Here is a 17,164-nt window from a genome sequence, read left to right as displayed (position 1 = left end):
GGGCTGTTGTGCAGCAGAACAAATGCCAAAATTACTAGATTTACTCAATTCTCTGTATAATTGAATATTTTTTCCAAGCAAATTATGCATGACTGACAAACCCTTTAGGTAAATTAATAAAGTTTATACAAGAACAACCAAAGCTCTGGGAAAATGTTTATTGGTTCATGTTTATAACTAGTGAGAGTCGTTTTCTGTTTACGTTTGACTTATTTTTATTTCCAATGAAATCTCTACAAGTGATTCAACATGGTTCCCAGTTAAAGATGTGTAACGATGAAATCATCCAGGCGTCCCTGCAGGGCAGACTCAGCAGACATGAGCCAGCAGTCATGTTCCAGGGGATAGACGATACTGTAGTCAACAACACTGGCCCTACAAAAGAAAGACATGCATAGCTTTTATCTCTGTGTATCAGAGCAATAACAATTAAAGCGCCCTCAAACAGCTTTCTCTTTCACACAAACTAAAATGTACCTGGTAACGTCAATCTCCTGGTCTTTGCTCTTAAGTCTTGTTGAGGGACTTTGTTGCACCTCCTCATAAACTGCTGGCTTTAGAGCTGGACACACAGAGGACAAACAATAAATCAATGACAATGAAGAGCATGCACTTAAAGAGCTACTGCACAAAATATTTGCCTCTTTTAATTCTTTTTTTCCATAACAACCACCACAGCTGGGTGCAGACACTAATTCATTTTAAACTTAAACTTGAATTTAATTGTCTGATACATACATTCAATTTATTGACCTGATATCAAATCATAAGCAACAAATCCCTTTTCACCCACCTAATATTCCTGTAACGTTGTTGTCCAATGGCTGCTGTCTCAAAACCGGCCAGAGGAATTCTTTGCCACCCTTCTCATGAATATTGATGACCATGCGTGTGTCTCCAGTTGCAACGTCTATTTCCTTGTCCCGTCTAATCACTGTCAAACTAGAAAATATGCACATTGTCTTAATTTTCTTATTAATCCTTTTGAATGGCCAATTGTAGATGACAGCTAACATTTGTTTCTAATAGGGAATAAGTGACAAATTGAAAGTCATAATGTCAGCTGTTTATGGCTGCCCTTGCACTTTTTGCTCTCAGTGCTTGATTTGTTCAGCCATGCATTTATGGGGACCACTTGGATTTGAAGGAAAAGTTTGTCAATTTATTAAATGTGCTGATTTGCTTTCTTGCAGAGAATATTGATACCACTCTCATGTATGAACAGTAAATATTAAGCTGCAGCCGGTCACCTTAGCGTCGCGCAAAGTTTGGAAACAAGGGGTTAGGGTTAGGTTTACAGCTAGTTAACGGAATGTGCATACAAGCATCTCTAAAGCTCAATTTGAATCTCATTTGGTCAACCTGTACAAACCCATGGTGTAAAAACAACAACTCGCTGTTTTATGTCAGGTGCCTAACTATTTCTTGATCAGGATCATTACAATGCAAAGTCACCTTCCAGCTGTGATGGAATCCAGTCCAATGAGGAGTTTCTGTGTCTGTCCCTCTCGTACAATAATTACGTTGGTGTCAATCTCAACATACAAGTCAGTCTTCAAGTGGATGGCAATCCTCCTGAAGCCTCCATTCTCTACTGAATCAAGCTCACCATTCACAGACAGCTCTAGTACAAAAGAGAACAAATGCAACTCAACTCCTCATTTATACACTCAGTTACAAGTAAAAGTCCTTAGGAACATAGAAATGGCACAAATAGGAGTATTACTGACCCCTGTTGGGATGATGGAGTAGTTTAAGGCTAACATCTCCAGTGACATCAAAGCACAGTGGAAGAGTCAGATTCTCAGATGTTAGCAAAAATCTGTGAGTAAGAGGAACTAGAGAGAAACACAGAGTCACACACCAGTAGGAAGCACTGTCAGATAGTCTTAGTTTACTATTTATGTGTACAGACAAGAACTTACTTAAGGTAAAGTGCACCCTGTTCCACAGCACAAAAACAAAAAGTACTTATATAAACTATAATATGAATTACATATATTAGATACTCTACCATCAGTTGCACTGAATGTCACAATAGTGGCAGGTATTTCGTCCTCAGTATCCATCAAATCTATATGGAAATCTAAAAGAGCAGGTGTGAATACATTTACACAAAGCAAGTTGAATACATTAATATTAAAAGGCTTTAGAGGATTTTTGACACCCATATTCTAACAGCTAACCTCAGTTTTAAAACAAACCACTAAATACACACATTATTCTAATCCTCACAGTTAAAGTTAACCACAGACTTTATCTAATATTGATTTAAATGCACATTTTAAAAAATAAAAATAATAATAAATCAAATTGAAACATGTTATGTGTGTTTTTTGTTTTTGTTTTCCCATTTACCGTCGTCCAAAATCAGGGCGAACTGGTGATTTACCGTAGTTGAAGCTGGAAAATGACCAGTGAAATTTAAAAATTAAACATCTTTTATAATCTTGCATGTACATTTTCAACACAGTTGCAACTTAAGCTATTAATGTGTAGAAAGGCAAAAGGAAATTAGTTCCTCAAAAGTCTAAATATTATAGATAACACCAGTGACAGAAGTATTTTATATTATCAAAGAAGAGCTTTGAAAAAATCAAATCTGAGTGAATGACTTAATTATGAGAAAACTATATCAATATTAAAATACTTTTATTTAGCAACTTAGGGTGAACTATTAAACATTACACTGTTGCACCTTTGTCATAAAAGCAGAAGTAGAATAAACATTGCCTTAGTTTCCACAAACTCGGGTTAGAATTAGAACAGTGCACATGTGTACCTGAACCATGATCACGAAAATGACCCGCAGCTAAAAGGAAAAAGATAATGACGTGAAATTTTAATACAGTTATGATTTGTCAATTAGCTTGCATTAAATTAGAGCCATCCTCTTGATGCTAATGCAAAGAAGAACTAAATAAGTCAATTAGCTTGCACCCTCCTCCACCTTCATTTTTTCTGTTCATTTCTATTTTTGCATTATGAAAAGAAAAACATTGTGCTGCGAAGAATGCAAGGATTTTGTCATGATAAATGTTTGATATATGCTTTAGGCTATATAGAGTATATGAAATATGTTGTATTGGTAATTAATCAATAGTATCTTTCTCAGTACGCTGAAGATGTGTACCTACTGTATGTACCCGTGTCTTACCTATCATTCCATGTCGTCCTGTTGAAAAGGAACAGATGATAACATGAAATTAAGATGCACACGTTAATTTACTTTGAAATAGTCATGATTAGTAAATAAGCTTGCACACTCTTAAATATGTCTTAAGTCGTGGGTCCCCCAGGTCACTTTATCTTGCTGATCCATAAAGGTTTTTCAGACATGAATTGCTTTTGCACAGTTAGATAAATTGAAAAAAAGAATTTCAAAGTAATTATATGTTTTGGCTAGGCATTACCGTCCGTGCAGATATGTATCCATACAGAGACATGTATAAATAAGCATGCACTGATTTTGTGTGACCTCACTTGTCAGTGTGATTGCTGTCTATGTGACCGTAAATCATATGGTATCAGGTTTAATTCAAGTGGGATATTATCAGATTGTTGATGTTTGGTGTCTTCCTGCAGCTGAGACTGAAAATGACTTGTTAAATGGTGCTGTGACTCTCGTAGTGTGAACGCAGAGTGAGAGTGATTAGTGAATGATGAATTAGGGGGAGTGGGGTACCATCAGTACGCTTCGTCCGCCCAATAATCTCTCAGCTGCTGAAGTGAATTAATTAATTTAAAGGGTGAATGCCAACGTTTTGTCCCCTTTTGGTGGTCCCCTAGTGACCACAAATTCAGTCTCGCCAAATACAGCATTCTGGGTTCATTATTCAGCCACCAATTGTGTAATCTGGCAATCCTCCATTCACCTTTCTTTACATTCATTAATTTATGTATAGGCCTATGTTTATTTAGTTGTAGTGAATGTATTGATAGTTAAAACATCTTTAATTCATAAAGAATTGATTACCTTTTTTGTGTGTGTGGAGTATTATGGTCACCGTAAATTCAAGAACTCAGTAGCAGCCTTCAGAATTGAGACTAAATTAATTGATTGGCTAACGATTTTTGAAGAGTGGTACCCCAAATTGGATTGGTCAGAGCGGATCAGATGTGTAAATTAGCTTGCACCCTTCCAAGGGTGCAGTGCGCAGTAAATAATGGGCATCGTGGGCGTGGAAGACTTGGTGATTTGTTGTTATTAAAGCTAGAAATTGAACAGTGAAATTTAAAAAATAAATATCTCAAAAGTCAAAATATTATAGATAACACCAGTGACAGAAGTATTTTATATTATCAAAACAGATTTTTGAATTCATAACAAAAAATCTAATCTGAGTTAATGACTTAATTTAGGAATTATGAGAAAACTTAAACTATATCAATATTAAAATACCTTTATTTAGCAACTTAGGGTGAACTATTAAATTAGAGCCATCCTCTTGATGCTAATGCCAAGAAGAACTAAATATTTTTCTCGTAGGATCGTCATTACACTGTTGCACCTTTGTCATAAAAGCAGAAGTAGAATAAACATTGCCTTAGTTTCCACAAACTCGGGTGTCCGTCAGAAAATGGGAACAAATCTCTTTATATAGTAAACTATATACACTAGTGTAGTCAAATTAGAACAGTGCACATATGTACCTGTACCATGCCCATGACCAGGAATACCGGCCGCACCTAAAAGGAAAAAGATAATAGCGTGAAATTTTGTTGTATTGGTAAAACATTAATCAATTTTGTCATGTATATATATGTCTTAAGTATATGAAATATGTTGTATTGGTAATTAATCCCCAGTACGCTGAGGTCACTTTATCTTGCTGAAGGTTTTTCAGACATGAATAGATTTTGCACAGTTAGATAAATTGAAAAAAAGAATTTCAAAGTAATTATATGTTTTGGCTAGGCATAAATGTGTATCTGTCTTACCTGGTCCGTATGCTGTAAAAACAAAATAAAAAATACAGTTGTTTATAACTTTTAAATAATTTTGATTTTGTCAATGGAATTATTTACCATCCGTGCAGGTATGTATCCATACAGAGACATGTATAAATAAGCATGCACTGATTTTGTCTGACCTCACTTGTCAGTGTGATTGCTGTCTATGTGACTGTAAGTCATATGGTATCAGGTTTAATTCAAATCGGATCAGATGTTCAAATTAGCTTGCACCCTTCCAAGTTTATCTTAAGGAGAGACCCCCAGGTCACTCCTTCTTATATGTGATTCAGTTTTTCTGATGCATATTTGGATTGCAAAAGTGTATAAAATACAGTATATTATTAATTTATCAAAAGTGTATAAATTACAGTATATCATTAATTAATCAAAAGTGTATCCGTCATGTCAGGTTGGTGCAGATATGTTACAGGTGTGTGTTATGTCTTACTTGGTCTAACACGACTTGCTGTGAAAAAGAAAAAAGATGATAACTTGAAATTACAATACAATTGTGAATTTGCTTAGGCTATATAGTACATTATGTTATTAATCATTCAATAGTGTATCTTTCATGTCTTACCTGGTATTATAAATTGTGCTGTTAAAAAGACAGAGATAATGACAAAAGATGACATATATTAATTGATTTATTTTAAAATAATTTTGCTGTACTCAAATTAACTTGTATTGATTCAAAATTGAATGTCATTGTTGTGAATTTATCAACTTTATTTCGAATTCACATTTATGTTACTTACGAGTCAAACCAACGGGGTAATGCATTCGACGACTACTGTGAAGTCTTGACGACGTCTGGATACTAGGTAAAAATCCAGCAGCTGGCCGGGACTCTGGTTCTTCACCTTCCTTGGGTTTATGGAGCACATCTGTGTTCTCCCCCTGAGGCTTGGTGACCACCATCGATGTGAGAGGGGTTACAAAGCTGTACTTCAGCGACAGCTCCAAGGCCTCTTTCTTCGCGTTCTTCTTCTCAGGTCCAGATAACACCAGCCTGTGTCACAAATTGTGTAAATATATTTTAAATATGACAGTTGACCTGACCAAGAGTATGATGAAGTTACTTAACAGCTCACGTCATCTTTTGAAAGTCTAGTCTATTGTTTTAACCTTATTTCCTGTCTGTAGGCTCCCCCTACGATTAATGTAGGCACACACACACACACACACACACACACACACACACACACACACACACACACACACACACACACACACACACACACACACACACACACACACACACACACACATATTATTCCGGTTACTCCTGTCAACTTTTCACTTTGTCAAAAATTTTGAGCTTAAGTAATCAACTTATTAAATTAAATCATCAACGCTAATTTTAGTGTGAGCGTTAACGTTGAAATAAATCTTAAACTAGCTATCTGTGGTTGATAAATTATTTAAAAAAAACCTTGACATCACAAACTACCTCAGTGGTAGTACACACTTTGTTCAGGACACATTTTGCCATGATAACACACACACAGATTCATGAGGTGAAAACATTGCAAGCCTCACGCTGTTGCGGCTGGTAACAAAGAGAGAAGATGTCGAAATCACACTCACTCTTTGTCCAAAAGCTGTTTGACTGTGAGGTAGGCCCAAACCCTCTGGATGTGGCTGTCAGACATTGTTCCAGGGGACTCCACGGTACCATTTGTGTCAGAAAACTTCACCCTTCTGTTGCCCTGTCATAGTCCAAATACATTTTTATGTTATAAATAATGTAACATTTATGTGTACGCAGGGCTTTCACAAACCTTGCAGAAGATTACAATTGATGTTCATGGAGGAGCTATCCCTACCGAAAGAGCCACAACTTGTGGAGTGAAGGTTTCGATGTCGTTATCGGTGATTTGACCGGCAACCACAATCTCAGAGCCATTATAATACTGGCTGAAGCTAGTCTGGGTTAGATGGGTCCCACCATTATAGATCATTGTCACATCTGTCAACAGTGGAGTGGCCACCTCTTCATAGAAACCCTATTGACATACATTATGGACACTGTATAAATGTTTAACTCTCCACAACCAACCATGTTCAATTTGATTTAAGAACATGTAGCACATCACATGGTAAACAGTATTTCTAATGGGAGCAAGTGATTCCAAATACCTGCAACTGTAAATCAGCGTCAGAGTCTTCGTAAATCCGTCGTGCTGCGCCATTGTTCTGCAGCGACATCTTCTCAAGGAACTCAAAGTGGACATCAAAACCAAAACCAAGGCAGTAGAGTGGAAATTTGTTCCCGATAGCCACTCTGACATTTGACTGTATATCTTCAAAATCTGTCACCCCTACAAGGACACAAGACATGTGGCTTAAAAAGGCAAATTCCCTTACATCACCCTTACTGACGTCATTCCCCCCTTTGGAAAAGTTTTCACGTTCCGACACGTGTGTGTGTGTGTTTGAGAGAGCGAGGGAAACGAAAGTACGGTTTCTGTAAATTATTTTTTATTGTAATCATTTTATTGTCAACGTTATGAATGAAGCTTTGACCTTTTTGGTACAGACCTACTTCGTCATATTCTGTTTTGGTTGCCGTCGCTTTAGCATGTTGTCTTGTTCGTCTTTGAAGCATTGTCTGTTTTTCTTTTTGTCCCTGTCAAATATGCGTCCCTTCTGTCAACCTTAAGGCTATCTGTCTGAGAACACCATTTCTATTGTGATAGCAGATTTGTTCGAGGTTCCGATGTGAAAATCACTTTGACGTCACAACATTAGTTGTGTCACCCACCTGTCATGCCTCGCCCCACACTTTGATTAGTAGTTGAGTTGAGTAGTCTATAAAATGAAATAGTCTCATTTTTTGTAGTCACATCCCACTGCACAGCATATAAAAGGCATGTGCAAGTGAGAGTGGGCTTGAACCTGGAACCCAATCAGGGTGCGGCCGACAGGGAATTAACATATGACGCAGTTCTGATGTTAGCTGCAAGGCGTGTTGTGTCGTTAGGGTCCTCATATTCATTTCTGAACGTTTTTGCTCACGTGATTGTGTGTGTGCGTGTTTGTTCTATCTTAACCTGAGGTAGGGTCTCCATCGGTGAGAAGTATAAGCATAGATGCTGAACCTTCTCTGGAATGTGCATTCAGCATACTTGCTCCTCTCAACACAGCTGCGTTAATGTTAGTCGCTGAAATTAAATGAAAACGTGTCATTACTGCCATTCTGCTGTCCATTGTTCCCATCCCTTCATACAATATTTATTTAAAACCTTACCTCCTCTTTCCTGAATATTTCTTGCAAATGTCTTGGCACTCTCCAAATTTTCCTTATTGGCCTGTACAAGTTCTCGTTTCCAGTGAAAAATGCTGCTATCAAAAGTGATAATACCAAAGTTGTCGTCCTCTGCCAGGTCATTCAGGATGTGGATTAATGCTATCCGGGTCTGGGCAAAAACATCATTCACTCATGAGAAATTTAATTAAATTAAGAAACCATGCATTCATATTTGTTTAATGTGTGTATGTTTGTTGCTCTAATAAAAAATAATAGACTTAATTAACTGAAATAAGTAAAAAGCCTCCAGTGCTACAGCGACAATCTGTCACAAACTCACACTCACACAATACTGTACCTGTTGTATTTTTCTGCCGTGCATTGAGCCACTTTGATCAATAATGAAGACAACATTTTTTGGTATGATGGGAAGACTAGATGGAGCAAAGTGATGAACAAAGTACCCATCTGATGTCTTGGGGAAAGAAAGTTTGATGGATAGAAGAGTGTTGAAAAGAAAGGGAGATAAAGTAAATTAAATATGGTCTTTTGTAAAAATGTTAATATACAATTCAAAGTTAGCAGTTTTCCAGGAAATGCACTGTTTCTGTACCTTGATGTCTCCCAGTGAGGGGTTCCTGTTTACATCATAAGCGATAACCAGATCCCCATTCAAACCCTGCTCTCCACAGCTGTCACACGTTTTCTGTTGGTCCTCTGTCGGGTAGAAATACACCCATGCCTGGAAACAGGATGAATCAGGTTTTACAGACTCTTGATAGAGGTTTGAAGATAGAAGTTGATGAACAGGTTTATTGGTCAAAAAGATGAACCTCTGCCTTTCTTTTTAATTTGGTTAGATTCAACTTTATTGTGTCAGCACAGCGTTGAGCACTTGTAATGCAGTTTGGCATCAAACCAAAAAGTGAAAACAGTTTTGAAAGTGCATAAAGATATACAGTATTTAAAAATAAATGAATGATACTAAGAAACGTGCACAACACCATGAGATAAAGAGACCAAGATAGAATGTTGTATGTCCAGTGGCATTATGGCGTCATTATGTATCATATAGTTAAACAGTTAAATATGGGTCAGAATAAGATAAAAATTGAGTTACAGAATTTTAAATCACTGCATACTGTACCTGTTTGTCCACATGTGTTCTGGTGATAGCATTAGCCTGCACTGTGGTGCTTAGTCCTCCCTTAACCTCAATGAAATTAATGCCTGCTTCCTCGTTAATGTACACATCAACCTGGCATAAAGAATGAAATAAAACAGTTAGAAGCTCAGATCACGGGAGATGTTCCTACCCGGCATTGTTTTCCTGAATAGATACAAACAGGAGACACACCTTGAAGTCTTTGACAGGCTGCATGGGTCGAGCGTGGATCTGAAGCTCGTACTTGCCAAGCCTGCGTTTCAGCAGCTCCTCATATGTGAGTTCAAAGGTGGCCTTTTGGTGAGCAGCAATGGTCACAGAGGTCTTGAATTCCTCCAGGGTCCTTCCTACAGAACTGCAACAGACACGATAATCATTTCATTAAAGCAGTAGATCCCCCTTCTTATGATCCCTCATCGCAGGTTATGTGACCTTATTGTGGGTGTGAGATGTGAGTATTTCAATTTAAGAGCGAGTTTTTCTTCTCAGATTGTTTAATTTGAAGGATTTTAGAGACCTGAAGATGTTATTATAGCCAGTGTTTTGAAAGAAGAAGTAAAAAAAACATTATTTTGTGCAACAGAGAATTTTTTCTTGATCTTCTTCTGTATCCCGATGGAAACACAAGGCTCTTTTACAAAGTACAATATTAAAACAACCTGTACAAGAACTGGAAATAAAATAATCCATTGATCCATGTACCTGACAATGCCAGCACTTTGGCCACGGGACACAGCCTCAGTGTACTGCTGCTGAGCTTTCTCTTTACCTTTCACAACACCATCGTACACTTCGCCATCTATAAACCTGAAGAAAGACCAAAGAAAAGTCTGTGTTTATATGAATACTCCTGAGTAGCCCATGATTTATCTTCATGGTTCTTTAATGTGTAATGAAATGAAAATTCCTGTAAATATCCTTTTTTGCTTCACATACATTCTGAATTTACTGATGAAGGCGTTCTTGGGAATCCGGACTTGAAATTCTATTTCCTTTGACTCGTCCATACGATTTGCCACTCGGCTTGTGATGACAGTGGTTGCATAACGACTGGTCACTGTTGAGTTGATGTGAAAGCTGTAGATATCCCAGTCATCCTAAACAAACACAAGAGGAGGCGCATTTCACAATAAAATAAATGGTTTAGTTTATTTTGCAGGCTGATGACTAGCTGAGCAAAGATCAGATGAAGTGTTGGTGGGTGGCATCAGAGAAATCTCATTGGTCTATCTGCAGAAACACCCCGTTGTTGTTGTTTTTCATCCAGTGTAATGCAGGGTTGGAATTTAACCTAGTACATTTACTCAATACACAAAAATTCAAGGTTCTTTACTTGAGTATTCCCATTTTCCGCTACTTTATACCTCTACTCCACTACATCTCAGAGGGAATTATTGTACGTTTTACTCCACATTTGTCTTATTTGACTGAAAGTTTTCAAACCCTTCCTGTCCAGTGAAAACCATATTTATCCAACTTTGGTGATTTTGAATGTTAATGTTTTTGATGAACTGAAGGATGTACTGGTTCTTTTATGGGTACTTCTTGATAAACTATTTGAAAACCTTCTTGGATCAGCGGAAAAATGCATCGTCATAAAACTGAAAACAGGGCTGATTCATGAAAAGTTCTTAGAGATTCGTGGATCTCACAGGACAGCAATGCTACAACCATATGATGATCTTTTAGAATATGATGCATTGCTGTAGGCTATACTAGTAAATTAAGTAGTTAACATTAGCACATCCTTGAACATCTACAGCAGAAACACATTCATGCGGCAGTAATATTAATCTAAAAACAGCAGAGATAATAGTGAAATATAGACGGATGATATAAAATTGACATACTTTACTTAAAAAAAAAGGTTTTGAATGCAGGACTTTTTTGTAGTGAAGTATTCTCACAGTGTCGTTTTAGTACATTTACTGAAGGATCTGAATGCTTCCTTCACCACTGATGTGTTGATTTCACATGGCAATGACTTGCATACTCCCAATACTCCTTAAGCGTTACCAAGTCTTAACCCTGAAATGTTATGACTAATAAGGAGACTGAATTGTTTACTTACAGTCGTTCTCTATAGTTTCCCATAACTTAACATAAATATATATATTTCATAAATTCAGTTTCCTTACAGTGACGTGCTCCGCCTTACCTTGTTTGGTAGTGTGGTGGCCAAAGCCAGCAGCAGCCCAAAAAGGGTGATTTGCACCACAGCTCTCTCCATGATGGCTCCCACCAGAGTGCAACTCAGGCAGCTTGAACTCAGTCTTTTAAACTCAAACAGAGAAGGACAACATCATTGTGTACTTAATCAGTTTTTTAAAAGGTCAAACTCCTCTTTCTCTATCAGATGTTTCAACAACTCACTCACTTGCGCACACAAACACAACTACATATTAATGCCCACGTTTCTCCTCTTCATACTGCCGGGAATCACACACAACAGAAAACAAGCAGAACTATAGCAGAAATGTAACTTTTTACGTGAGCTTTACTGTTGAAGGTCCAGACTGAACCGCTTTGCCGGGATACACTGAAAGCTTGTCATGCAAACACAGACAACGTTGGTTGTAAACCTTAAGTTAACGGAACAAGAATGTGACTATTGTATGGTGTCAAGCAAAAATGAATTTATTATTTCTGTCTTCAAGTATGTACAGCTTTTGTGAAATGCACTGATCTGACTAGGTCAGGAATTGGCGGGGAAAACAGGTGATACAGCAGGATAAAGGAACCATACACCTTGCTTTCATTGCAAGCATTAAAGAGATCAAATATAGGAATTACTGTGTAAAGCACAACGAATATAGCTGCATAGGAGATGCTCTCAGGAAAAAGAAAAACAATCAACATTTCATCATGGAAGAAATTCTGCTTTTAAGACAAAATATTCAGTTTAAATTTAAATATTGTAACATTGTGCAAACATGGAAGGTTTTTAAAGTGGCATTCCACCATTTGTATACATTAAGTCCAGTTTACTCATTATTACTTCCACTGTTGTATAATGTGGCTCTGAAATATTTTTTAAAATAATCCTGATGATGTCAAAGATGTTATTGAGTTGCATTATTTGAAATGTAGGTTACAGCATTTCTGGAGTTTGACCCATACTCTGTCTGGATCAATACACCCAACTTATTTCTGGACTGCGTAGTTTTTTGACACTGCTTAGTTTTACCAGAATACATCAACAGATTGGTGCATTCAACAAACTATTCTTCAGAGGGAAATATGCTAAGAAAAGTTATACAAGAGAAGCAAGTGTTGAAAGTGTGGTGTTTGAGGCAGAACTTTAAATAACTTATAGCGTGATAGCCTATATTTGTTGGAGATCTTTGAATTAAGTCAGCCATAGTACATACAATTAGCTGTATGAGCCAGATGATCTTGTGAGGCCAGCATTGAATCAACATAATTTAGAAAACCTATGCATTATACAAATAACATGTCAAACTTCTCCCAAACATTCTTCATGTACCTCTAACGTCCCAATATCATCAACATTTATTAAACAGCCAGTTATCTCGTAAAAACCACAAAGGCAACCATATGTAAAGCTACAGACTGCATTAGTAGAGGTATGGTATGATTAGGATTCTGACTCAAATGTCGAGTCATTCAGCCCTCCTTATCGTATGGTCTCAATGTCAATTTATCTTAACAACATCTTCTTGTAACTCACCACTTCAACCTGTGCACATTCAGAATATCAATGTATTCATGCAGGCGGTGGTGAAGGTGGCGGAGCAATTGCACAGGCAAATTACTTCAGTGAACAATATTTAGTTTTACAATCCAGGATATTTTATGAACTGCAACATGACCAGATTATAGTGTTTAGTTATGTTTTGTTGCTAAAGTAAATATGGGTCAATTGACATTCATTATTCAAATCACATAATTTACCTTTGGAGGTGAAAGCATATATAGAATATCTAGAGTCTGCTTTGAATCTAAATGCTTCTCTTCATAAAACTGAAACTGCAATTCAAGGCACTCTCACAGGTGATTTTTCACCTGAAGATAAAATTCAAGTTCATTAAAATCTCTTAAGGATATTTCAAGCGCTTGTGCTGGAAGCATTTCAACGATGAAGAATGAAACCTCTCCTTGGACTGAGAGCGCAGAGGAAAGCTACTGGTCCTAGTGACCAGGATGTCAAGTCTTCACAGTGACGGCATGATGGTGGTTAACAAGGTGTTGCATTAAGACACATATCTGCAGCACCGACCAATGGATTATCTAATGTTAACTGTACAAACTAGCTATGTACAGACAAACAGGGAATAATATATATATACACATGGCATCTCCTATATAGGGATGATTTGTGTAACACAAACATGAACTATTTAAATAAACGTACCATGAATGAACACTACATTATGAGCATTCAATGAGTGGTATGGTACATTTCTTAGCAATAACAAAAATCTGCTCTTCTTAGTCTGATTGGGCTTATTATACATCGTTAAATGTACTACTACGATTACACTGCACTCGATGATTATGTACTGTAATATAGACATGAGGTATGTTGATGCAAATCAAACAATTAACATAAAACGCATAAAAACTAATGGAGACAAGTATGTACATATGATTGGATACATGCCAGTTAAATATATACAGTATATTCACATACAATTGACTGGACCTACGATGACATTTCTTTTTGGTAACGGAGTTGGAAGACACAATGCTACTCTTGTTAGAGAGTCCTGGCTTTGGGGTCTGGTGGCTGATATGATGGAGCTGGAATGGGGCTGGGGGCGTCCTGGGCCGAGGGCACGCCAGGAAAGGCAAAGACTCCAGATGGAAGGGGGAAGAGCAACCCAGGCCACTGGCTAACGGAGAGAGGCGAGGACAAGGCCCTAAATGGAGCAGGAGGGTGTAGCTGATAGCTGGGATGGGGCCCTGTGGAAAGGCTGGTTATCGTTGTTGACACCGGGCCATCAGGCCACGACATGGGAAGACTGCAGACCTCTGGACCCGCAGCTGTCCATGATACCTATCAGGGTGAGATATAGAACAACATAATGATGATTAACTGCATTTACACAATACAAGCAATTGTGTAGGCAGAGTGCTTCCATACAATGTGTAGCACATTCAAACTATACAGCTTATGTTATGTTACTGTGTGTGTGTGTGTGTGTGTGTGTGTGTGTGTGTGTGTGTGTGTGTGTGTGTGTGTGTGTGTGTGTGTGTGTGTGTGTGTGTGTGTGTGTGTGTGTGTGTGTGTCCGAATATATGTGATCCTCAGCTAACTAACAAACTAAATAAATAAATAGATAAATGGCACGCATAAATGACACACTACTTGCAATTAATTGTGCTATACAGATTTAGCAGTTTGGTTAGTTGTGCACAAATATTTTTTTTCTCCCAGGGGGAAGCTAAAACTCTTTAAATATGTATTAGGAAGTCAAATATTATTAGCAATTATTGCAACATTACTGTTCTGCAAATTACTCTATGTTTCTGCTGACATCTCACATGGTTCATGCATTTTGAATATTTTAGTCATGTGTGAAGACTTAATTTAGTGTATTTAGAAAAAAACTAAACAAGGCAGTTTTTTTTTTCTCAATGCTCCACTTCAGGCCTCGTTATCTAAATACTGTGTTTATATGCACAACTTCCACTGTGCCTCATGAACTACATTTTAATAAAGAGTGTTTAGGATTTGGATCATTTTGTTTTATTATAACCACGGGGCTAGTCGAACACAAAGTGGTACATCACTAGCATGAAACTCACATCAGAAGCACTAGCCAGCTGTCCAAGTGTTCGAGGCTCATCCTGATTCCAGAAGTGCTGCCCACTGATGCTCAGAGAGTTGGTGCGTGGCCTGTGGGTTACGATAAGAACCTCCTGGGCCCAGTCCTCCATCAGCCGCTGCAAGTCTTCAGGCAGGTTGTTTTCATTGGCACTCATTGATGAGCCAGTGTATGTGCCCGTCTTGTTGTTGCTGTTATTGGCCTGTGCTTGGGCCAGTCCCATCACTGGCTGATGAGAAGGCGGTGTGGCACCTGTAGGCGGCTGTGATGGATTGAAAGCCCCTGGCCCAGCACCAGACCCTGGGGAGACACACATACCATGAGATCACGTTTATTGAGCTGATTAGACTGATATAAACTAAAACGAAGCTCTGAGTGAGACACTGTAGCTCTACATACTGTGGCCACGTTCTTTACCAAGACAAAGACGCTTCAGTGTTGACCCTAGAAGACAAAAAAGACTTTAAACAAATGGTTCATTGCCATAAATATTGTCCAATAATATAGGATGCAGTGCAAAACAAAACTGCTGAATACTGCCGCAACACAAAAGACCAAAACCAAACAAAGCAATCAGTCCCCTAAAACAAGACGGTCCATTTATTGGCAAAATCATGCATGTGGTCGGGGTGAGAGCCATATCAAAGTGCAGTGATAGAAAGATAGAGAGAGAGAGATGAAAGATTAGAATTGTTACATGTCGGGGTGCACATGGCATGCAGAAGTCCATTGCCTAGTAATGATGGTGGATAAGTTACAAAAATATGTATGGTTTAAGGCGGATACAAGCATCAGTAAGAGACACTTGAAATGTGAGATAGGCCTAATGCCATAACTTTGATTATCCAAACCTCAAGCTTCTGAAACAAGGTAATGGTCCAATAAACAGTAATAATAAGTATGAATGATACTTGGTATAAATGATTATTGTGTTAAAATAATCATAATCAATAATAATTGTAATCAATCAAAATCTTTACTTTTACTTAAAGTTTATGCTTCAGGGGTTTGAATAAGAAATATACTTCTGTGCATGCAAAAATACGAGATAAAGGCAGGAGATAAGGACGAGAATAAGCTTAAGAAAACCCAGCGTTGTTGCCGAATATTTGGCAAAAAGATAGAAAAAAGATATCAGTGAGCTAAAAGTAGAGAAATAGATAATAATGATGGAAAACAAAACAATTAAGCTATGCAGGAAGAGAAGAGATACAAACAGATAGACAAAGACACAGGCCCACTGAGAAATCTAGCTCGTGGCTTGCTACTCGATTTATAGGTCACTCTCTCAGATGTTTGAGGGTGATTAGACCAGCCTGTAGAGGAATGAAATCAAAGAGGGGAGAAGAGACCAGGGTAAGAAGAGCACACAATGAAACACCCAACCGTATTAAATAAAACATGTTTGTCATTAATTCTCTGATGAATCTACATGTTTACATTAGTATTAGTGGGAAGACTGTTCGGCTAAGATGTTCTGTTGTGTGTTGCTCGTGGTTACCTTGTCCGGGTGGAGCTTGTATGCCGGTGCCATCTCCATGTAGTCCAGCATAAATATTATCAGAAGACAAAGATCCCTTGAGGGAACAGGGCTGCTGAGTCTGCACGGGCTCAGAGGTTGAGCTGGGGAGGTGGCTGGTGCATGAGCGTGCCCTGCCGTGAGTGGGGACAGACCCTTTGGCTGGAGAGCCATTTAAACTCACTGTGGGCTCACCTGTACCCGTAGCAGCACCTAAACACACACACACACACACACACACACACACACACACACACACACACACACACACACACACACACACACACACACACACACACACACACACACACAAGCATTAGAATCGTATACCAATTGCTCCTGCTGTAAATATTCAACCAATAATAAAAGTGACTCACTGGATCTGCTGGAGTCACTAGATTTGGTCGTGACATTTCGAAATTGCTGAACCAGAGGGCTGAGAAGCTTGCCAGGCTTTAGTCTGTGCTTGCTAGACCTCT

At 38.1% G+C, this 17,164-nt stretch overlaps 2 protein-coding genes across 6 annotated transcripts in view; both read right to left on the bottom strand.

Annotated features, from left to right (window-relative positions):
• Window positions 1-143: 143 nt before the first annotated feature.
• Window positions 144-11,642, bottom strand: itih3b.2 (inter-alpha-trypsin inhibitor heavy chain 3b, tandem duplicate 2). 5 transcript variants are annotated; one of them, XM_054616056.1, is made up of 26 exons: window positions 11,533-11,642; window positions 10,311-10,471; window positions 10,077-10,181; window positions 9,567-9,729; window positions 9,357-9,467; window positions 8,823-8,951; window positions 8,568-8,684; window positions 8,210-8,378; window positions 8,013-8,123; window positions 7,099-7,280; window positions 6,786-6,965; window positions 6,547-6,668; window positions 5,715-5,968; window positions 5,537-5,554; window positions 5,405-5,422; window positions 4,942-4,953; window positions 4,654-4,689; window positions 3,158-3,175; window positions 2,783-2,812; window positions 2,359-2,403; window positions 2,015-2,086; window positions 1,731-1,838; window positions 1,456-1,624; window positions 794-942; window positions 478-562; window positions 144-375 (listed from the first exon to the last, which is right to left on the bottom strand). In XM_054616056.1, the coding sequence occupies exons 1-26, from the start codon at window positions 11,602-11,604 to the stop codon at window positions 261-263; spliced, it is 2,751 nt and encodes a 916-aa protein (XP_054472031.1). In that variant the 5' UTR covers window positions 11,605-11,642; the 3' UTR covers window positions 144-260. The 5 variants fall into 5 exon arrangements, with proteins under 5 accessions (XP_054472031.1, XP_054472034.1, XP_054472033.1 ...); XM_054616059.1 differs by lacking the exon at window positions 2,783-2,812; XM_054616058.1 differs by lacking the exon at window positions 3,158-3,175.
• Window positions 11,643-12,025: 383 nt separating this feature from the next.
• Window positions 12,026-17,164, bottom strand: part of wnk2 (WNK lysine deficient protein kinase 2) — a 23,313-nt gene continuing 18,174 nt past the window's right edge. Inside the window, 7 exon segments of the mRNA XM_054616054.1 lie at window positions 12,026-14,394; window positions 15,132-15,466; window positions 15,566-15,610; window positions 16,384-16,482; window positions 16,538-16,549; window positions 16,653-16,898; window positions 17,063-17,164. The exon segment at window positions 17,063-17,164 is cut by the window's right edge and continues 131 nt beyond it. Coding sequence (XP_054472029.1) covers window positions 14,095-14,394; window positions 15,132-15,466; window positions 15,566-15,610; window positions 16,384-16,482; window positions 16,538-16,549; window positions 16,653-16,898; window positions 17,063-17,164 — 1,139 coding nt within the window. The 3' untranslated portion in view covers window positions 12,026-14,094.

Source organism: Anoplopoma fimbria, chromosome 17 (assembly GCF_027596085.1).
Source record: "Anoplopoma fimbria isolate UVic2021 breed Golden Eagle Sablefish chromosome 17, Afim_UVic_2022, whole genome shotgun sequence".
Lineage (NCBI taxonomy): Eukaryota > Metazoa > Chordata > Actinopteri > Perciformes > Anoplopomatidae > Anoplopoma > Anoplopoma fimbria.
This window is presented reverse-complemented; position numbering and strand designations above follow the sequence as displayed.

Coding starts and splice junctions, on each gene's coding strand:
- itih3b.2 (XM_054616056.1), bottom strand. CDS start 11,604: ATGGAGAGAGCTGTGGTGCAAATCACCCTTTTTGGGCTGCTGCTGGCT. Junction 8,952..9,356: donor GAACACATGTGGACAAACAG/GTACAGTATGCA, acceptor TCCTGTTTCCAG/GCATGGGTGTATTTCTACCC. Junction 563..793: donor CAACGTTACAGGAATATTAG/GTGGGTGAAAAG, acceptor CTGTGTGTCCAG/CTCTAAAGCCAGCAGTTTAT.